Consider the following 18,302-nt stretch of genomic DNA (forward strand, 5'->3'; position numbering starts at 1 on the left):
TCATTAACCTTTCAGAGCTTACAACCCAAATAGCGGACTACAGCAGCTGGTCATATAAAAGAAGGCCTTCATGCTCTCCTTATGACGACCAGTCAGGTCTCGCTGACAAATGCGCGATTTCATGGAACAATACCTTAGCTAGTCTACCCAAGATACCCATCTCTGCTTGTGTAAGCCTTGCGCGCCGTTCTGACCTGGTCTGGTCAAGCAGCATAGTTCGTAATCAAGTGCAAGATAAATGAACCTTGGACAATACGCAGCCCATGAGGAACGCAAACTATGCGCTGATTGTTGCGCAGCACAACAAAGAAAACAGGCCTGTTATATGCTGTAAGGCCTTATAGAATATTGCGCAATGGGGGGAATTTGATGGGTGAATGGTCAAGCACTGCTAGAAAAAAACACCGGGGCATAGGCTACTTGGCCAGAACAGCTGCGCTGCATTCGTCAAGGCTTAACTTTCTTAAGCCATACTTGGCGTGGTTCTAAGCTTTCTTCTCGGCATGCCGCCGATGGCGATGTTGTGTTTCGGCAGCGTGTTTCTTTTCGAAGCTTGAGAGGGTCGGCAGTTGGTTGCGAAATTTGTATAAAGGAAGGGGTTTCATTTGGTTTATGGTTTATGGGGGTATAACGTCCCAAAGCGACTCAGGCTATAGAGACGCCGTAGTGAAGGGCTCCGGAAATTTCGACCACCTGGGGTTCTTTAACGTGCACTGACATCGCACAGTACACGGGCCTCTAGAATTTCGCCTCCATCGAAATTTAACCGCCGCGGCCGGGATCGAACCCGCGTCTTTCGGGCCAGCAGCCGAGCGCCATAATCACTCAGCGACCGCGGCGGCTAAAGGAAGGGGTTTACGTCACCTTACGTCGCATGCAAAGAACGAAGGTAACAAGAAATGCACAGTCTAGATTAGGGAGGTTCATAATAAACAGCTGTAAAATACATAACCTCAGGACTCAAGCATTATGGCTACAGGAAGGGTCTTTCAGCTTTCTAGCACTTTCGGAGTATCAGAAAAGAAGAGGAAGTTAGGGTAGGCACTGCCGCTGCGTATGGTTAGTTTAGTGTGTTTGCAGCCTCTACTCATGAAAAGAAAATTGATTGTAGAGATCAGGTAACAATTTTTCCTTTTCTCAGCAACCTCCCTGAAACGTGAGGATAAAAACGCTGACATGTGTTGAACTTCACCCGCACTTCAATTTTCCGTACCACTCACAAAAAATTCTTCCCATATTATAGCTGTAGCCTGGATGATTTCTTCGTTGAATTATAAACCTTTACCCATGTGACAATTAATTTAAGCTCGGGACGCATTCCACGGTGCCGCCTTACGAAAGAGGACGGTTCCAAAGAAAACAACAGGATACTGCGCTTCCGAATGTCCGACACAAATATCAGTCTAGACGAAGACAGGTCGAACCTGAGCCTTTATCTGTACGCTGTCCACGCAGAACATGTTTTGTTTGCTCTGCACCTCTCGGTGAAAGACACGAGGCATGGCAGCCGCCGCGGGTCACTGAGATAATGCGGCCTACCCGGCCGGATCCAGTCGCTCACTCCGACTTCCGCGTGGGGCTTTCGATTATTAACCCACGGCGTCCGACGTTCCCTTGCGCTCCCGTGCCTCATTACGGGTCAGATGCATACTGCATCGCGCAGTATACGCTACCGGGTGCACCCACAGGGAAGCGGGAGGGACAAAGATGACAGCCGGCGGTGGCCGCCATTCGTATGTGTCTGCTCTCGGTCGGCGGGGCGTCCAGGCTCTTCTTCTTCCCGCCGCCAGGGCGACGGCGCACAGTCGCTGTTTCCGCTGCCGCGAAGAAGACTCTTGACCTCATTATTTTGTCGCCACCGAGTTGCCGACAGTGGCCGAGCCGCGGGTGCGGCAAAACACTCGGGGGCTCGCTCTCAGCCGCGATGGCCGAGCTAGTGGGCGGCCCGCGACAGGCGGGCTCTGCGTGTCGGCGACCGCCATGAGCTCCTCCGGCCGCTTCCGTCAGGCATCGATCGGTCGAAATTGAGCGACGCCGACGGGCGCAGACCGCGCTTGCTTCGGCTTTGTCCTCTCCACACTACGCGTCCTGACGGGTACGAGCAGAGCCTCTCCCGTACTCCTCCGGCGGCGTTAAATGGCAGCCGTTCGTGTGTACTGTCGATGCAGTAGACACACTTGTGTGCGCTCTGGCGGCGAGCTGTCACTCCGTGGCTTGTTTCCTCGGACGGCACCTCGAAAGGCGTGCGGCCCTCGAGGTTGTTGCCTTCGCGTATGGGAAAGGAAGCTGAGTGCGCGAGTCAAGAAGAGCTCGTTGCGGGATCGTTCCCAATGGCGTCTGAGGACGCGGAACTTCGCAAAGACTGCGGCAGTGTAGCGATAGATATCAGCCTTCTTTTGACAGCAGCTCGCGCCTCTGACGGGCAGAAACTGCGCGACTACAACAATGAAACTGTTCCTTGAATTGTTAAGTCGTCTGCGGCGTGCGGAAGACAAGGACTTCTCTTTTTTAGCCTTACGTTGCATGTGAAATATACTCCAGCCGCATTCTGTAAAACAATCACCAATTAGTGAACAGCTGTATCAATTTGGAACTTAAATTCTTCTATATAGAATAGAGGGGAGTTCAGCAAATCTTTTTGCAGTGTATTAACTGCCTAGCATACAGCAGTGACAGTTTCCTTCAGACTCGGTGCTTGCTCGCATGATTCGCTTGAGTGCATTTCAACACTTCAATGAGATGCCGCCCTGCTTTCTGTATACTATTTTGGCGCACGTATTGAGGTCGTCGCGTTGGTGCTATGCCCACCCCCTTGTTCTCGCACCCCACGACGGAAGTGTAACCACGAGAATGCTCAGGCGCTCGCAGAGCGTAAAGAACCGGGTGAGAAGAAAAAAAAAGCAAGAAATGCTTTCGGAGAGCGCACTTTCGCTTGTGTGGGAACGTGCCGCCAGTCTTTCTCGTTGCGGAGGCGAAGCTGGCGTACGCGTTTACGCGGCAATCACAATGCGCGCGATTCCCGTCAACTGCGGAGAAGGACCTGAAACATGAACTGCCGTGGTATTCAGGCGGAACGGACTCGCTGGCACTGGTGGCCACCTGGCAGCAGGTAAGTTGGTAATAAACGAATGAGACAATAAAAGAGAAAATAAACATCGATTATGTGAGCGACCAGTGCGGGGGCAGGCAACGTATCTTGTTTTTGTGGCTTTTTTTTTTGCAGTGGGTCGTGCTAAAGGAGGTGGTGTAACCGTTACGCAAGCTTTGTCGCTAACCTGGGAGCAGCTTGCGTTATGCATGTACTCGACCCGTATGAGCGAAGCGCGCGTCCTTTTTACAACGTACAGTCGAAGGGAAACGTTGTTCGGGATATTTGCCTTTGAGATGGGAGGTCACGTTGACCAAGCGTGCGTTCGCGGCGCTGTAAAAGCGGCACGCCGCGTTGGGCAAGGGAAGCTGGGAATTTTAAGAAGCGTGGCCGCGAGCATCAGTGACCTTGTTTTGCTCTTTCGGGCCTGGAGGGTAAAAATTATGCATAGCTTTCGTTTCCTGCCGCTTGAGCGCGTGCCTCTGCATGCCGCGTGGGTTCCTGGCGGATGCGTTGGAGACCCCGCTGAGGCTCGCAATCGTAGTAGGCATAAAACAAGAAGAACACGGCGTTGGAGTTTCCTTTGGCGCGCAGCGCGGCAGACGTAAGAGCCGCGTCGCTCCTTTCGCGGAGATTTCCGCGCACCCGTTTGGCTGTGCACGATGCTCTCACACCGATGTTCCATGCCGTAACGAAAAATTCCGTCAATTAGATAAACAAATATCCCTATGTCAGCCCCCTTTTCTCTGCAGTGACTAGAAAACTGCGTCAGGATGGAAAAAGTGAGAATTTCGGTGCATAAATTTCCTGAAACTCCGTAAAATTTCGTTTCTCTCTAAATTTTGCTCCTCAAATTCATTCAAAAAAAGAAAATTCCCCGGATGAAACATCACCGTGCTCTTGTTTTGTCCAGTTCTTGAATAAATGGCGATTAAAATAATAAGAAAAGTTTTTTTTATTTTTCGCGGGGGAAAAACAATTCATTTCGCTCGAAATTCGAGTTTAATGCCGCTCGGCGAAGTGTTCTTTCTTAATTAATTTGGTTAAATATTAGCATCGGCTGAAATACTGCACACCTAAGCCTGTGTGGCCTCGAGCGATCTACTCAATAAAAATTTGCGAATTAAATTGTCCCCCTGCACGGGGCTGCAAATGCTTACTTCTACCTTCGTCTTCAGTCAGTGTGTGTACTGGAAACTGTGAAACTCCAGTGGCTGTCCTTAGTTGTAAGATGACCGCAGAGGCAATTTTCCTTATATTACTTGCGCAAAATATCCCCACCGTAGCCTTATTTCAAAGCAGTTCAGTATAATATCAAAAAACACGATAAGGTAACGGATTTAAAAATGAAAAGAGAGAGACCACTGCAACATGCACGCAAACATAAGGTTGTTCACACCCGCTGCGTGGCCTCGTCACCGTGAGAAGCGGTCCGCTAGGTCGAGAAGAATGCTCGCAGTCGTTGGTACCGAAACCCGCCGTGGTTGGGTTGTCGGGCTCGTCCCGTGGATGACGCCTCACAGCAGTGGCAAACACACGGTGCTGAGGTGAGCGAACGGTGCTGCAGGCTTTTTGCTAGGCTTTAATGGTGTCCGCTAAATCGTCGGCGACGAGACAACGAAGTGGGCCACGTGTTGTGCCAACCTCATTTGTGCAAATTGCTGCGTGCCACTTGAGCGCATTTTTTTTTTCTTTTTCCTTTTTGACGCAGGCTGGTCTGAGCGCGAAAACGCGACAGCTCTTTCTTTTATGCTGCAGTTTAAGGTGAAGTTTGAAGTCCTCCCTCGCGTTCAGGTTTGACCCCGGGTGCATTTCCTTGAGAAGCAGTATTGGGCTCCCAACTTGCCGCCTTTTAATAGAAAAGCAGGCGAGAATAATAAAATCAAACAAAACTAAAACCAACCGCATTAAGGCTGAGGGATGTCGTAAATTTATACGCTCGCTTTTTCCCTGTCACCGTCTGTCTTTTTTATAATGATCTCCCTCGGGCCTGGTTCCAAACTGTCATGCATGAGAAAAGCAAAGACACTTCTGGTGCCATGACTGCTGATAGATTAATAACAGGCCTCGAAATATGAAGGAAGGAGGGTGGAAGGGGTATTTTCACGAGTGGCACAGCTACTCATTAATACAGGGCGCATGCAGGCGCTTGCTATGAAGTCACGAAAAGCGGTTGCACTGTGCCGCTAGGGCACATGATCGTAGTTGATCAGAAGACGTCGCTCCACAGTCCGCTGTGACACTTGTGGGATAAAAACTCTTCAGCACCCCCCCCCCCCCCCCCGAATGGTGCTCCACATCTTCCTCAGTTATAAAACTTAGCCATCAGCCTTACACTGGCTAGACAATCTTCTATAAAAGAGTGGAATAGTAAAAACAAAAACAACTCAAACACGAAGAAACCAAAAATGTCGGCCATGCTATATTATTTTGGGTAGTAAGAACACGGTGTCATGAAATCAAATAATAGAATAGGAAAGAAGATGGCTATACTTGCATTCAGCTTGTAGCTGATGAAATAAGGTGCGTTCATCCTTTTTTCGCCACTTACTGTCAACCTTCTTTCAAGCTGCCACTTATACATGCCCAACATTATTATGAGCACGAAAAAATTGTAACGCACTGTTATAGAAATATTGAAGGTAATGGTCCATTCTTCCGATGCGTCGCCAAATCTTGCTTTTAGAGTTTTTCCATCGTTTGCATCGAGCAGCTAATACTGCCTTGAAAAGCAATGGGGAGCGCATTTGACGATAGCAAAAACGTTAATAGCAAAAAATTCAAGCCTGCCGCGGGGAGATCTGCGGGTATATTGACTGTTAGAGTGAAGTCTGGCAAGATACTGAAAAATAGCGTTCATAAACTCTTTCCCGTTCAAAAATGGTTTTCTCCAAACTTGTTGCGTACGAGCCCGCAACCTAGATGCGTGGATAATACTGCGCACCCCTGCCGTCTTTGCCAACAGGCATAAGCAAGCACCGGAGGTGGGTACATCACTTCTGCAGCTAACAGCCAATGATGTTCGCATTTTAGTTCAGCGGTGGCTTAACATGGTGCAATAGGGGAGGAGAAGAATACTGTTGACCGTGCGTTATGTGCGTCTGCCTGGAGGTCGCTGATGTTAGCATAATCACAGAACGCATGGTCACTAGATATGCGCCGCTGTGCGTCGTCCAGTATATGATCTGAAATTATCCCATGCCACTCGTTCCATACCAACCGCTGTTAGCCTGGACAAAACGAATGACTTTCGTTTTCGTACCATATGAAGAGTGATGGCTCTAGAGAGGCCTTTGTCTCAGCCGCTTCGAAATAAATGCCCCGTGAATTCCTTGAAGGCAAAAAAAAAAGTAATCACGCCGTAGGTTTTGTAAGGGATCTCAATATTTCATAACGCCGTTGCTAGTGAAGGGAAGGGAGTTTCCGCTCCGCACAGGCAAAGTCTATGCGAATACTCTAATAAATCTGAGTCGAAGTGAGGGAAACGCGCAGTATTGGCCACAGCACATTAGGACCACGCGGTTGTAAAGCGGCGGTGCCGAAAGATATTCTGCTTAGCTAGGAGTGACTTTAATGCTGGGAGCGCTTCACGGGAGCACAGTGCGATCTTCTTCCATGGACAGTCATTGTGCTCAATACACAAAGTTTGATTAGATAACAAAAAACTGTTGCGCTTCAGTATTTGTTCCATCAGGGTCTTAACTGATTAAAAAAACCTGTCCATCCAAGAAGACTGCACAGACCAACCAATTAAGGTAATAGATGTCTGCGCGTAGGGCTGTCGGCACCGAAGACGCCTTGTCGGTGCCGTGGCGCTACACGCAGACTAGTTGCAGTGGGTGTAGGGAAACAGCCGCGACAATCTTTACACTAGGAACCCAGATGCGAATACCGTCGTCAAGGCAATATGTTAATAGCAATGTTCTATACCTGTATCCGTCAAAAACGTGGCCTGATGTAGCATTCCCCTGCAACTGCTTAGCACAAGGCGCAACAAGTAAGAACACTTATGAGCACAGCAGCAAATAATGCCTTGCTGATTCCTCAAAACAAAACAAAACTGAAACAAAGTCTTTCGGACACTGTAATCTTACATCGTTATCGACAGGTGGCTATTGATGGCTTAGCTTCGAATAGCGCTCATTCTGTAAGCTTTGTCAAATGGCCTGATGAAACTTAACTTATGCAGATTTAGATTCCCTCGCTAAATGAAGATCCGAGCAATTTCATAAGAAAGTGAGTTTTGATCGTAGACCATGCAATGTGGAAATCAGGGTGCGACTAAGAAGACAGCTTTGCGGCTCTGTCAAAATGTACACTCAGCCTCGCGGTTAGAAAGCTGCGCGAAAGATGCTCGCAAGGAAAACTTGCACTGGGAAATCACACTCGGGCGTAGATCCATCGTTCGTGCGCTATCTGCCTAAGGAAGAGTGGAGATGGACTAAGTGCACTCCTATCTCAAGCGTCCATCCTTCTTCGCGTCGCATGAGGAGACGGCCGACCGACAGTGCCGGGCAGGCAGCACTGCGGCGAAGCGTCCCGAGGCCCCCCTCCCAGAGAAGAGTCGCTGCGGCGCGTGGCACTCCGTCTGCGCGGTCATCAGGCGCACAGGCGCGCGATCACGGCGGCCTCCGGCTCGAGACAGAGCCCGCGGAGCACACAGTCCACGCAGTTGGCCGTCGTCGGATGCTCACCATGTTTGCGCGCCGAGCGTGCTCGTCCCAGGCGCAGGGGAAGGGGTGGTCCTCCTCCGGACTAGTCTAGGCGCATCCCTGCTGCACAGTGACCCAGAAAATATCGCAACTTTTACCGCCGGGGCGGCTTATATACGGGGACCCATTTCTTCTCGCCCCGTACCCCTCGTCATTGGCTCCCGAGCGCAACTCGTTGCCCCTCGGCAGAAGATGCTTTCTCCTCGCACGCTCTCGCACTCGCCGTGCCGCGCGCCTTTTTACTGCGCGCACCTTTGTCTCTGGCGCCGCATTAGTCACGCGCGGGCCGACCACACGTCGGCACGGCGCGCGGCCACGTCCTGGCTCAGCCGGGATCGTGGGCCCGCTCCTCTGCGCCCATTACTATCTTCCGGCCGCCGGGTTCTCGTCCCCAGCTTCCTGCGACCACCGAGCCACTTTCCCCTCACCCTCGCCGTTGACGGAGCGCCTCACGAGGAGACCTCCTTGACGCTTTTGATGGTTCGCTCCAGTTTCGTGTAGTCAGCTGGCGCCCGACGCGGATGGCAACGCACCCCCGACCTCGACTCCGGCGGCCGGAGAGAATATTGCTGCTCTTCCTGACGCCGAGCTGTAGCGGCGTGGTCGGGGTCAATATATCAACGTGCGCTTTGCCCGTGCATCGGTCAGGAGGCCAATTAATGCAGCCTTTTCTGCCGGTATTTTTGTTTTATTGGTGGTTGCACACTTCTCGTACCGGGTCTCTAATAATAATAAATACTTGTTCCATGCCCTTCACATAGAAAATAAAGAAGCGAACGAACAAAAACAATGTTTTACTCTACCTCTAATTAGCAAATGGCTGCACTTTCGTATATGTTGGAGTCGTTTTGTCTGTTCTGTACTGTGCTGATTGACGTAATTAATTATAACTCTAATAATTATTGCGGCATTCCAACGGGAATGGGTGTATACCAACAAATAGCCGGCCGCCACTGATGGTCCACTAATGGCTACGTGTGGTAGCATTATAAACTGAGTGTACTGAGTGTTCTGACAACGAATCAGTCGATTGTTTGTGTCTACTAATTTTAGCTAAAGCGAAACCAGCTGAGCAGAAAACTTAAATGTATTATTGGAACAGTTTATTCTTCATATTATTTCCATCTGTCACATTCTGAAGTTTGTACTCATTTTGCAAGCTCATGACTGGTGGCTTTATCTTTGGAAGCAGACTGCCGTTCCTCTGTGAAATGTTTTTGTTTTGTTTGTTTCAACTGCTTGAGGGGAGATTCACCCTATTAAGCAGGCAGTACTGAAGACTCATGCGTAGTTACAAAGGTTGTGCGAACTCTACATATGAGAAAACTTTGCACCCTCCGCGGTGGCTCAGTGGTTAGAGCGCTCGGCTACTGATCCGGAGTTCCCGGGTTCGAACCTGACCGCGGCGGCTGCGTTTTTATGGAGGCAAAACGCTCAGGCGCCCGTGTGCTGTGCGATGTCAGTGCACGTTAAAGATCCCCAGGTGGTCGAAATTATTCCGCAGCCCTCCACTACGGCACCTCTTCTTTCACTCCCTCCTTTATCCCTTCCCTTACGGCGCTGTTCAGGTGCCCAACGATATATGAGACAGATACTGCGCCATTTCCTTTCCCCAAAAACCAATTATTATTATTATTATTATTATTATTATTATTATTATTATTATTATTATTATTATTATTATTATTATTATTATTATTATTATTATTATTATTACAACTTTGCCATGAATTTGAGTTAAGTTTTTACCTGTCCAAAATGAAATCGCTCGTTTATGTTAACAATTACACTTCACACTGAGTCAGTCGTCACAAGTGATGCCAAAAGCGCCATTAAATTGTTCACTGAGAAGACACATTGCATTTCCGCGTGCTAATGAGGTGCTGTGAAGTAATGCTTTTTACTTGAATCTCTTAATTTTAATCATTCATTTCTCCTGCTAATATAATCCTTTCGTGAAGGTAGGCCACTGGCGAATAGTGAAACGAAACCATTTTAGGAATAGAACACCTATACCACTCTAGGTCAACGACTATGCTGCTCCTGGTTTGAAATGATACTCTGGATACAGTTTATGTGGTTGTACGAATTCCCATCCATAATAATTGCAATTACAAGATGACAAGCACGGTGAACGGAAGCGATTAATGTGTCTGGGAAGCAACCCTACTTCCAATTCAAAACAGCGTAAGAGCAAACAATTCGAATTATTTTTGACCACGTGTGCGGTTCTTTCACGTCCACTCGGATCTAAGTAAACACTCAAGTTTTTGAAAACTTGATCACAAAAGGGGTGTTGAAAAAAATTAAGGTTTTCCCTCATGAAAACGACGCTGACCTGTTGCATCCCCGCACAGTGAGGGCGAGGGAAGGTCGATTATAAAGGTTAATCTTGGATTTGAGAGCAAATTGCCGTCTGTCCTTAGTGCTGTCGCTGCTGCACTGACAAAGGTGGAAGTCAATCGTTTCCACACTTGCTGGAAAAAGCCCGTGTCCTAGTGGATCGGGAGATTCCACTCGACGTTTGCGATGTCTTGTGAGTGCGTGTGAGCGTTTACAGCTTTGCAGCCTGATATATCGTCTCATGATAAAGAAAAATATATTCGAGCACGCAAGAAATCTCTCTCAGAGAGGTGTCTGAAAGAGGTAAAAAAAATAAAAAGGTTATTCGGTATTTGTTCAGCGACTACAACTCACTTCGGCAGCGCCAACATAAATGCCAAAGAGTATACCGAACGAAACTTCTTGTTGGCAGATTCCAATTTCCGCGTCCTTCCGCAAATGCGCACTGTAGGCAAAATGAAGTGTTGCAAGCTTCGGTGAATAGCACCTACGCATCGTCGCTCTTCAAAGAGCCGCTGCTCTAGATGGCTTGCGTCCGCTATTTTTTTCTCACGGTGGCACTTGCTCGCACGCAAACGTCTGTTAATTCTTTTTATGTAGATATTTTTTGTGAGAGAAACGGTGTTATTCAAACAACATTACCCCTCGCTGTTCACTTCGGTTGCATGTAGGAAAAGTACTCCTGGCGCATGTTACACTCGACCCTCACGCGTCTCGCATTCGCTTACCCGGACTTTTACCGTGTTTCGTCCCCGCGCAAGCCGTGTTCCGTGTCGACGACAGGCTTCTGCCGGCTGCTTTCCGACCAGGCGTGAAGGCGATTCAAATGAGGCGCAGGGAAAAAAGAAAGGAAAGGCATGGTGAAACTCTCTGTACGGGGTATCAGCTGACAGTTTGTACGCGCGTGTCTACTTTGCATAATGGAAGCGGTACGTACACTGACGGAGGGTAAGAAAACACGACAAAAGGGAATAAAAATCGGGAAAGAAAGCAGTGAAAAGAAATAAGGAAGGAAATGGCTGACCTGGCTGCCATGAGTAAAGGGTTGTTTCCGAGGGGATTCACCTCCTAATTCAAGCAAAGTATAGCACCACCGCCTTAGTTATCTTCGGAGAACCGAAGCCGCTTGAGAGATCGTATAATTCCTTCTTAACGCAGCGTAAGGATCCACCCGCACCGGAAGTGTCATCTTCGCAAAAATTGATAACGTGCCTCTTGTGCGCTCTGCGGTCTGACTGTACTTAATTCCTTAAGGTCATAGACTTAGGCTTGAATTTTCTTCGCGCTTGGTACCTGTTTCTTCTCCTTCGTTGTCGAAGTGCCAACTCTTTATTTTTCGCTCTTCTGCGTTTGAAACATTAAAATACACCTCTACCGTGCCAAACCTGTGTTTATGATATCGTCCACGTTCTGGATGGGCTATTTTGTGATAGGAATAGAAGGCAATGATGATGGCGTAAGGATGAATTCAGGTTTCTTGAAATGACACCAAAAAGTGGCTTCTCTGCAATGGACGAGGAAAGTAAATCAATAAAATAGACTTGCTAAATTAGGCTACGGCTTAGTTAAAACGTTCGGAAAGATTCCCGATGGCCCTCCATTATCTCCCCGTTCTTCAACCCTTCACTGTCCCTTTTTCGTCTCCCCCTTCTTCTTTTCTTTCTCTTCTTCTCTCTCTCTTCACTTCTGTCTTATTTGTTTCTTCTCCTTCTTCTTTCTCTTCTTGTGCTCTATCTGGGCTTCTTCCTTCTTCTCTATATTACTTCTCTTTTGGCTCGGCTCTTTGATTGGCTTGCTTTGACCTGAGGATATCTACGACAACTACTACTACAACCGGCTTCAGTTACATTACCACTCTGGCGGTGGTCCTAGTAACGACTCTCGCCGTAAAAGTCCCATCATTCAATCCTCTGGCGAATTAATTGTAGTCACCGTCCTCTATTTTTGTTTATTTAAATAAATACATGTTGTCTTAAACTCGTGGTGCATCCTTGAACCGGGTGAGCAACTGTCACATCTGGCCATTTTGACGACTTATACAGGGCGCCTCAAATAGTGGCTGAGAAGACGAGTCCTCTCGTGTTCTTGAATTTCCGAGCTGTGTCGCGCTAATTTGCCGTTAGCGACCGCGTATACAAATAGCAGAACACTATTTCTGCAGGTGTCAGTGAATGAACTGGAGTCAAGGAAGAAACATTTTTCGTGTTTCCGCCGTGCAAGCGGGGCTCCGGCAGACAGTCCAGTTGCGTCTTGGAAGTGGTTCGCAGTGAGCTCAGCGCTCTCGACGATGCAGGCGGTTACACGGTGGACAGTTGAGAAAAGCTCGAGTACATTTTCACATTGTAGCGTTACATGCAAGCTCGTCCTTGTGACTACCATTCGGCATAGGTTGAGTATAAGCTAGAAAAGTTTCTGAAGCTCTGCCTTTTTTGTTAGGTTTTGACGGTGCCCATTGTTAGTAGTAATTGAGCCTGTCTTCTAAAATAATTGAAAATCTGAAATCGTTAGTAGAAATCAAATATCCTGAAAAAGCAGCTCTGTGCGTTTCCACGCACTGTTTTCTGGTGGTAATCGCCTTGTGCATTAAAGTTTAGTTTCCTTATTCATACCAGTTGTAAGGAGCAGATCAAAGCCATATAATGCATTACAAGCCCTGGATAATGCAGCCAAAATTTCCCAACAAATCCATGCCAGTCTTGTCATCCACCGGTGCCCTTGTCTGAAGTCGTTTAGAAGGGGCGACAAGATCTGCAATGAAACCACTCTGGCCTCCCGAGAATTCAGGGTAGCAACCCACTACCGTGTCATACATACATACACCCACACACTTGTCAAAATACAGGCAGCTATTACTAAGACAAATATGTGCGCAATTTTCACTAGTCGCTTTGCACGTTTGAAATGTACTTGGGAGCTCTTTGGCTTCTGTGGCGAGCGTTTGGGCATTCTAGACAGCCTCTTGCTTATTGTGGCTCTTCTAGGCCCTTCAGTTCTTCTTTTTGTTGTTGTTGGAAGAAGCTTGCTCACTGGCCGCAACTGCACGGTCATGGTGCTAGCCTGGATAAAAATTAAAAAAACAACGGGCGCGAGAGTCCTAATACAGCTGGGACGAGCCAGCAGCGCTGAAGCCTGCCCGACATGACTCTAGACGAGTTGATGGTGCTGGCGTTACTCAGTCTCTCAGCTGCAGAGCAACAATCTCCAAAAGTAAGCAGGCGAGGCCGTTATTTTCGGAACAGTTTGTGAATGGCGAAGACTCTTTCTTTTTACGCTGCGCTAGTTTTCGCGCTTACACTTTTGCTGGTCCATGCTTGTCCATTAAAACTGATGGCGTGACTAGTACGAACACCGCCACTCAGCTTGACACAGATGACGAAGTTGATACTAGGACGGAAATAAGGTTTCGTATGTCGCAATGCACTTTCGGTCAGTGACATGTCGTTTTGTCTTGATGAAAACCGTGCGAACATTTCGTTTCAGTCGCCATCCTTTCTCCCGGTCCACGAAACCCATGTAATTTCGTGTCGCTGTCATCAGAAAACTTAGGAAATGTCACTTTAAAACTCTTGCATGTAGTTACCACATGAACAGCCACAAAACAGTGCTTCTTATACGCATGTTTCCCCCTAAACACCGATGACGACCTCAAATTATCCTTTCGAAGTGTTCCCGCAGCACACCCCAGGGCGCTGTTCTGCTCGCGCCGATTCCCTTTCGAATGGTTTGCAACGCGGCGTCAGAGCATGCAGTGTCAGTTTCGCAAAATTCTGGTGGCTATAACTACTAGATTCGATGTTCTTTTACTTAATTTGACAGCGGCACCTGCGCAGTTCGCGCGAGGAAGGGCTGACTCGACACTCGACACAGGCCGCGTTTGTTTTGCCGCGTCACTGTTATGGAACGCTGATGCCTGGACGCAAATGGTAATAAATGTGGGACGAAAAGAAACGTGCCTAGTCGCGAGGAGGAGCACTAGTGTCAGAGGGGGACCCCTCGAAACAATAGATCCTCGCAACTGGCACAACCTATCTCCTTTCTACGCTGGCGGCAGTTCGCTGTGATGTTCGGGAACTCTTGTCAAGCGCAGTGTACAGTGTCAAAGTAAGAGTGCCTGCGCCCTGTAAGAAAGTGGTCAATAAAGAAAACATTATCCGTCTGGCTGCTAGCTATGTTGGCCATCTTCACGCGGCAGAAACTAGCGCAGTACAAAAGCTATCCCGTATGGCGCCAGAAATGGGAAGCAGATGTGCCTTCCATTAGTTCGCTAAATTGCCGGAAGGACAGCAAAGCATTAATTAATGCGAGTCGAGTGAGGTTTTGTGAGAAATAAAATGCGTCCGCTAAACTGATCGAAGAATTTTGTTTTACGCGCCGGTTCTTTAAATATCTGCCATGCTTATTTCTGCTCAGACAAAGCTTTTACACTAATGTGGGTCGCTCGCAATAATTACTGTGGTGTGCCGACAACTTCTGAGCAAGGTTGCCGTGTCTTTTATCGACAGGTTGTTCATATATTCTGATATCTGAACTACTCGTTGCGAACAGCTGTGACTCTTGGACAGTCGTCAAATTTTCAAAGGCCAGTTTTGAATTACGAACTACTGTTAAATGTCATGCCGTTGCCGTTACAACATGCGATTTATTACCATAAAGACTTGCTGCCTGTTTCAAAGTAGTCATTGCCTTCAAGCAGAATAAGAATTTTGTTGAGAAACAAATCATTTATCGCAACGTAATTAACTTTGTAGTCGAAAGTAAAGTTGTAGAAACGCTGTATATACTGTGCAACTTTCTCTGTAAAGCTGCACGCACTTCGTTTTTAGCGTAGAGTGCCTCTTTTTCTTTGTATATATACAGTAGCTTGTCGTGTTAACTTTTTCATAGCCGTGGTCGTGATGGAAGGAAACCACCTTGCTGCGCTTTTGTCTGTCGAATCATTAAAATAAATAAAGAAAACTACACCCTTGCACTCACCACTTTACCTGACAGTAACTGAGTGACGTTAAAAGAACGTATTCCTTGTTTTCTTCAACATCCATGGATAATGCTAGTGAGTGGCGCTTAGTCTTCAGGCTGAACGGACATTATATCACCCGTCGCTGCGACCAATCTCATCCGGGTACTGCTAGTGCTATGATCTACTTCTGTTATTACCGGTTATAAAGAGCCATTTATTAACGGGAAAGAGAAAGTTCGACAGTAGAAGGCGGGATTGTTTAGAAAGAGGGCGCGATGACACCTTGAACGCCGGAGCGACAGGAGAGCTCGGTGCAAGCCTTTGACAAGAGATTTCGCGGTGCTCCGAAGCTGGGACGCCCCAACTATGCCGGCGTCACTCGGCTGGCATGCGTTCCCATCTGAGTGAAATGGGCAGTAAAGAGCCACGACGGCTTCTGCCACAGTTAAGGAAGCGTTCGCCGTCAGCTGCTGCCCCGGTCCGTCTCCACTTACGATGCCGAGCCAAGAAAGACATGCCAAACGGTGGCTGTCTTGCGGAACCACGTTCTCGTGAGAAAGGTTCGGCGGGAGAGACAGACGTCGGTATTCAGGCTTTTTTTATTTTTTGCTTCCTGACTCCACTCTTCCTAAAAGAAGGTAAGCGGCTTCTTTAGTGAAAGGGAGTGCAGCCTGTTTTTGTTCAACGTGGTGATATTTGAAGACACCGAAACAGCGTCGTTTAACGGTACCGAACTTCCCTGCACCAAAATAATATTGAGTGACGATATCAGCAGGAGTTACGGGTATTTGTTTGTTTGCTTTAAAGTTAGTACATTTTTAGCAGCCCCATCAAGCGAGGCGTCAAGAGTCCAGGAATACAGCGCAAAGAAACAAGGACGGGAGGAGAGTGACACGGATGCGCGTTTAAGAAGCGTCAAGATTCGGGGGTTGTCGCGCCTAGGCTTGTCAAGTATTCCTTGCCGAAGGGAGACGGGGGAGCTGTTCACAGTAATTATGTGGATGATTTGCGTTTTAATTTGGTTGATTTCTCAGCCATTTGTCGGTAAAATAGCTTCTAGGCACAGAGATGAGCCTTCAGCATCGGTTGTAAGGTAGTCAGCCGAATGCAGTAATAATTAACATATTCCTTGTATGAAATTTAAGTATCGAGGTCCAGGACTGAAATTTGTAATGCCACCTTCTCTCGGCAGAAAAAAATGTTCAGTAAGCTTGGCCTGATATGCTTTGACTCTTTTATTAAGCGACAGTGTCGAAAAAGGCTACAGTCAAAATGAATGTTCGGAATATACTTCTTCCCAGGAGCACATACATTTTCGATGCAGTTTCTACCCAAGGCGATGGACCTACGCCATCAGTGCATGCTGACGTCAAGGAAAGAAGGCAGCGGTTAACGGCACCAACAACGTGGCGCTGTGTTGGTAACATTTTTGTCGGCCATGACGATGCACACATCCGGCAATCTTGCGCCTTCGGGTAACTGCCTAAGTCCTATGGCAGAAGTTCCGGGCATAAGGGTTGATGAGGCAAAACAACCGCCCTTATCCTTCTAATACGGCTGATGTGCTTCTGTGTGCAATAACTTTTAAAAAATATCAATGTGGTGCGTTTTAAATTTATCAGTTTTGAAGAAGGGCGCTCCTCAGGACGCAAATACTATTCAGCACATCCCGCCGTTGCTGCTGCTTCAAATCCGATGCCAAAAGTGCGACTCAAATGGCATATGTCAGTGACTGACAAACTTTGGGTTAGTTTACCACGTATTTGATAGGCGAAAGCAAATAATCTAAATATCTCCAGCAAGACGATAACAGTGCCATAGCAAAGATTTCGCGCCTTATTTTACAGGTCGCTCCTTTTCCGCCACTCAGGGCTACGGTGTCATTGCTTCTGAGAGTGTGAAGATTTGAAAGCGGCACTGATCATTCAAGAACCACATTTTCTAAGGTTTTGTTAGATCCCACACCGCATAATTTTGCTGCTGTTGTTCTGCATTGAATTACCAAACGCTATACATGCATTGCCGAATGTGACTTCAAAGATGGCCTGCTAAACATTGTTCAATGCGGTTGCGCGATCTCTATGGTATCCACTTTCCATCCCTTTGAACTATTACGCGGCGAGTTCTCTAATTTTTCCTTGACTAAGCAAGGTTGACAGACGAAACTAACTGCAAATCATTTGAGTCTTTGCCTGCGTCTGAGGTAAGGTTAAGCCGGCTTAGCGCCCATGTCCTTGTCTCTGTAGCATATAGAAAAGCCGTTATTTTACATCCGTATCTTCATATCATACGTAGCGGACTTTCTCCAAGGTTAAAGGGACAGTGAGGACAAACTAATGTTGGCCTGTATCTTCAGCATGCTGCGTTCTAATGAAGAAAGGGATAGTTCCGCTGAAAACAGAGCTATTACGAGCTAAAGAATGCAAAAAAATGAATTATATGAAATATATGCACCGCCACCCGCGGCAATTTTGCAAGCAAACTGCGGCGCGTGAAGGAATTTTTTTTTTCTCAACGCGGATCTTTGAGGCTACACTATTCACCTCGACACGGTGGTCACGGAGTCTTTTTCGGTACTGAGGCCACGAGTTCGAATTCTGTTAACAGAATAAAAATGTTTCAGATTGAAAACGAAATTTGTTAGCAATAAGTGCGTCTTTTCCTGTCGAATAAATGTTATGGTAGTCAGAGAGAGCCATCAGATAGTTTTTTTTTTCTGTTTTGTTCTGCAAACAAAAATGTGAACGAAATGACCTTTATGTCCCTTTCACGGTGTCCGTGCCAATGAGGCTGTCGTTGTCGTAGTAGGTCATATTCTAAAACTCCTGCATTTTCTTGCCGGCCACTTCAAATGGGATCCTGATGGGTACGATTCATGAGATCTTCTTTAGAGTGGGCTTTCGAGAGAGAGAGAAGGAGATATCTTCTTAGAGACAAATTAGGTATGGTCCGGTATGTGGCGCTTACGCCCTGAAGCGACACATGAGCTGTGAGAGACGCAGTACCCTGGATTACTTTAGATTGCCTGGGGATCTTTAACGTGTGCTGGCTTCGCATAGCACATGAACATTGTTTTTTTTTTATTTCGCCTGCATCGAAATACGGCCGCCGCGGCCGGGGTGTAGCCCGCGACCTAGTGATCAGCAGCCTAATACCAAAGCCACTGAGCATGGAGGAAGGAAAGCTCACGAGAGGCCTTCGC

At 47.5% G+C, this 18,302-nt stretch overlaps 1 protein-coding gene across 1 annotated transcript in view; it reads right to left on the reverse strand.

The window, feature by feature from the left end:
* LOC144114621 (uncharacterized) overlaps positions 1 to 7,937 on the reverse strand; it is a 37,029-nt gene extending 29,092 nt beyond the window's left edge. The window contains exon 1 of the mRNA XM_077648481.1: positions 7,783 to 7,937. Coding sequence (XP_077504607.1) covers positions 7,783 to 7,785 — 3 coding nt within the window. The 5' untranslated portion in view covers positions 7,786 to 7,937. The remainder of the gene's footprint in view (positions 1 to 7,782) is intronic.
* Positions 7,938 to 18,302: the final 10,365 nt, after the last annotated feature.

The sequence above is a fragment of the Amblyomma americanum genome, chromosome 1, assembly GCF_052857255.1.
Source record: "Amblyomma americanum isolate KBUSLIRL-KWMA chromosome 1, ASM5285725v1, whole genome shotgun sequence".
NCBI classification, from domain to species: Eukaryota; Metazoa; Arthropoda; class Arachnida; order Ixodida; family Ixodidae; genus Amblyomma; species Amblyomma americanum.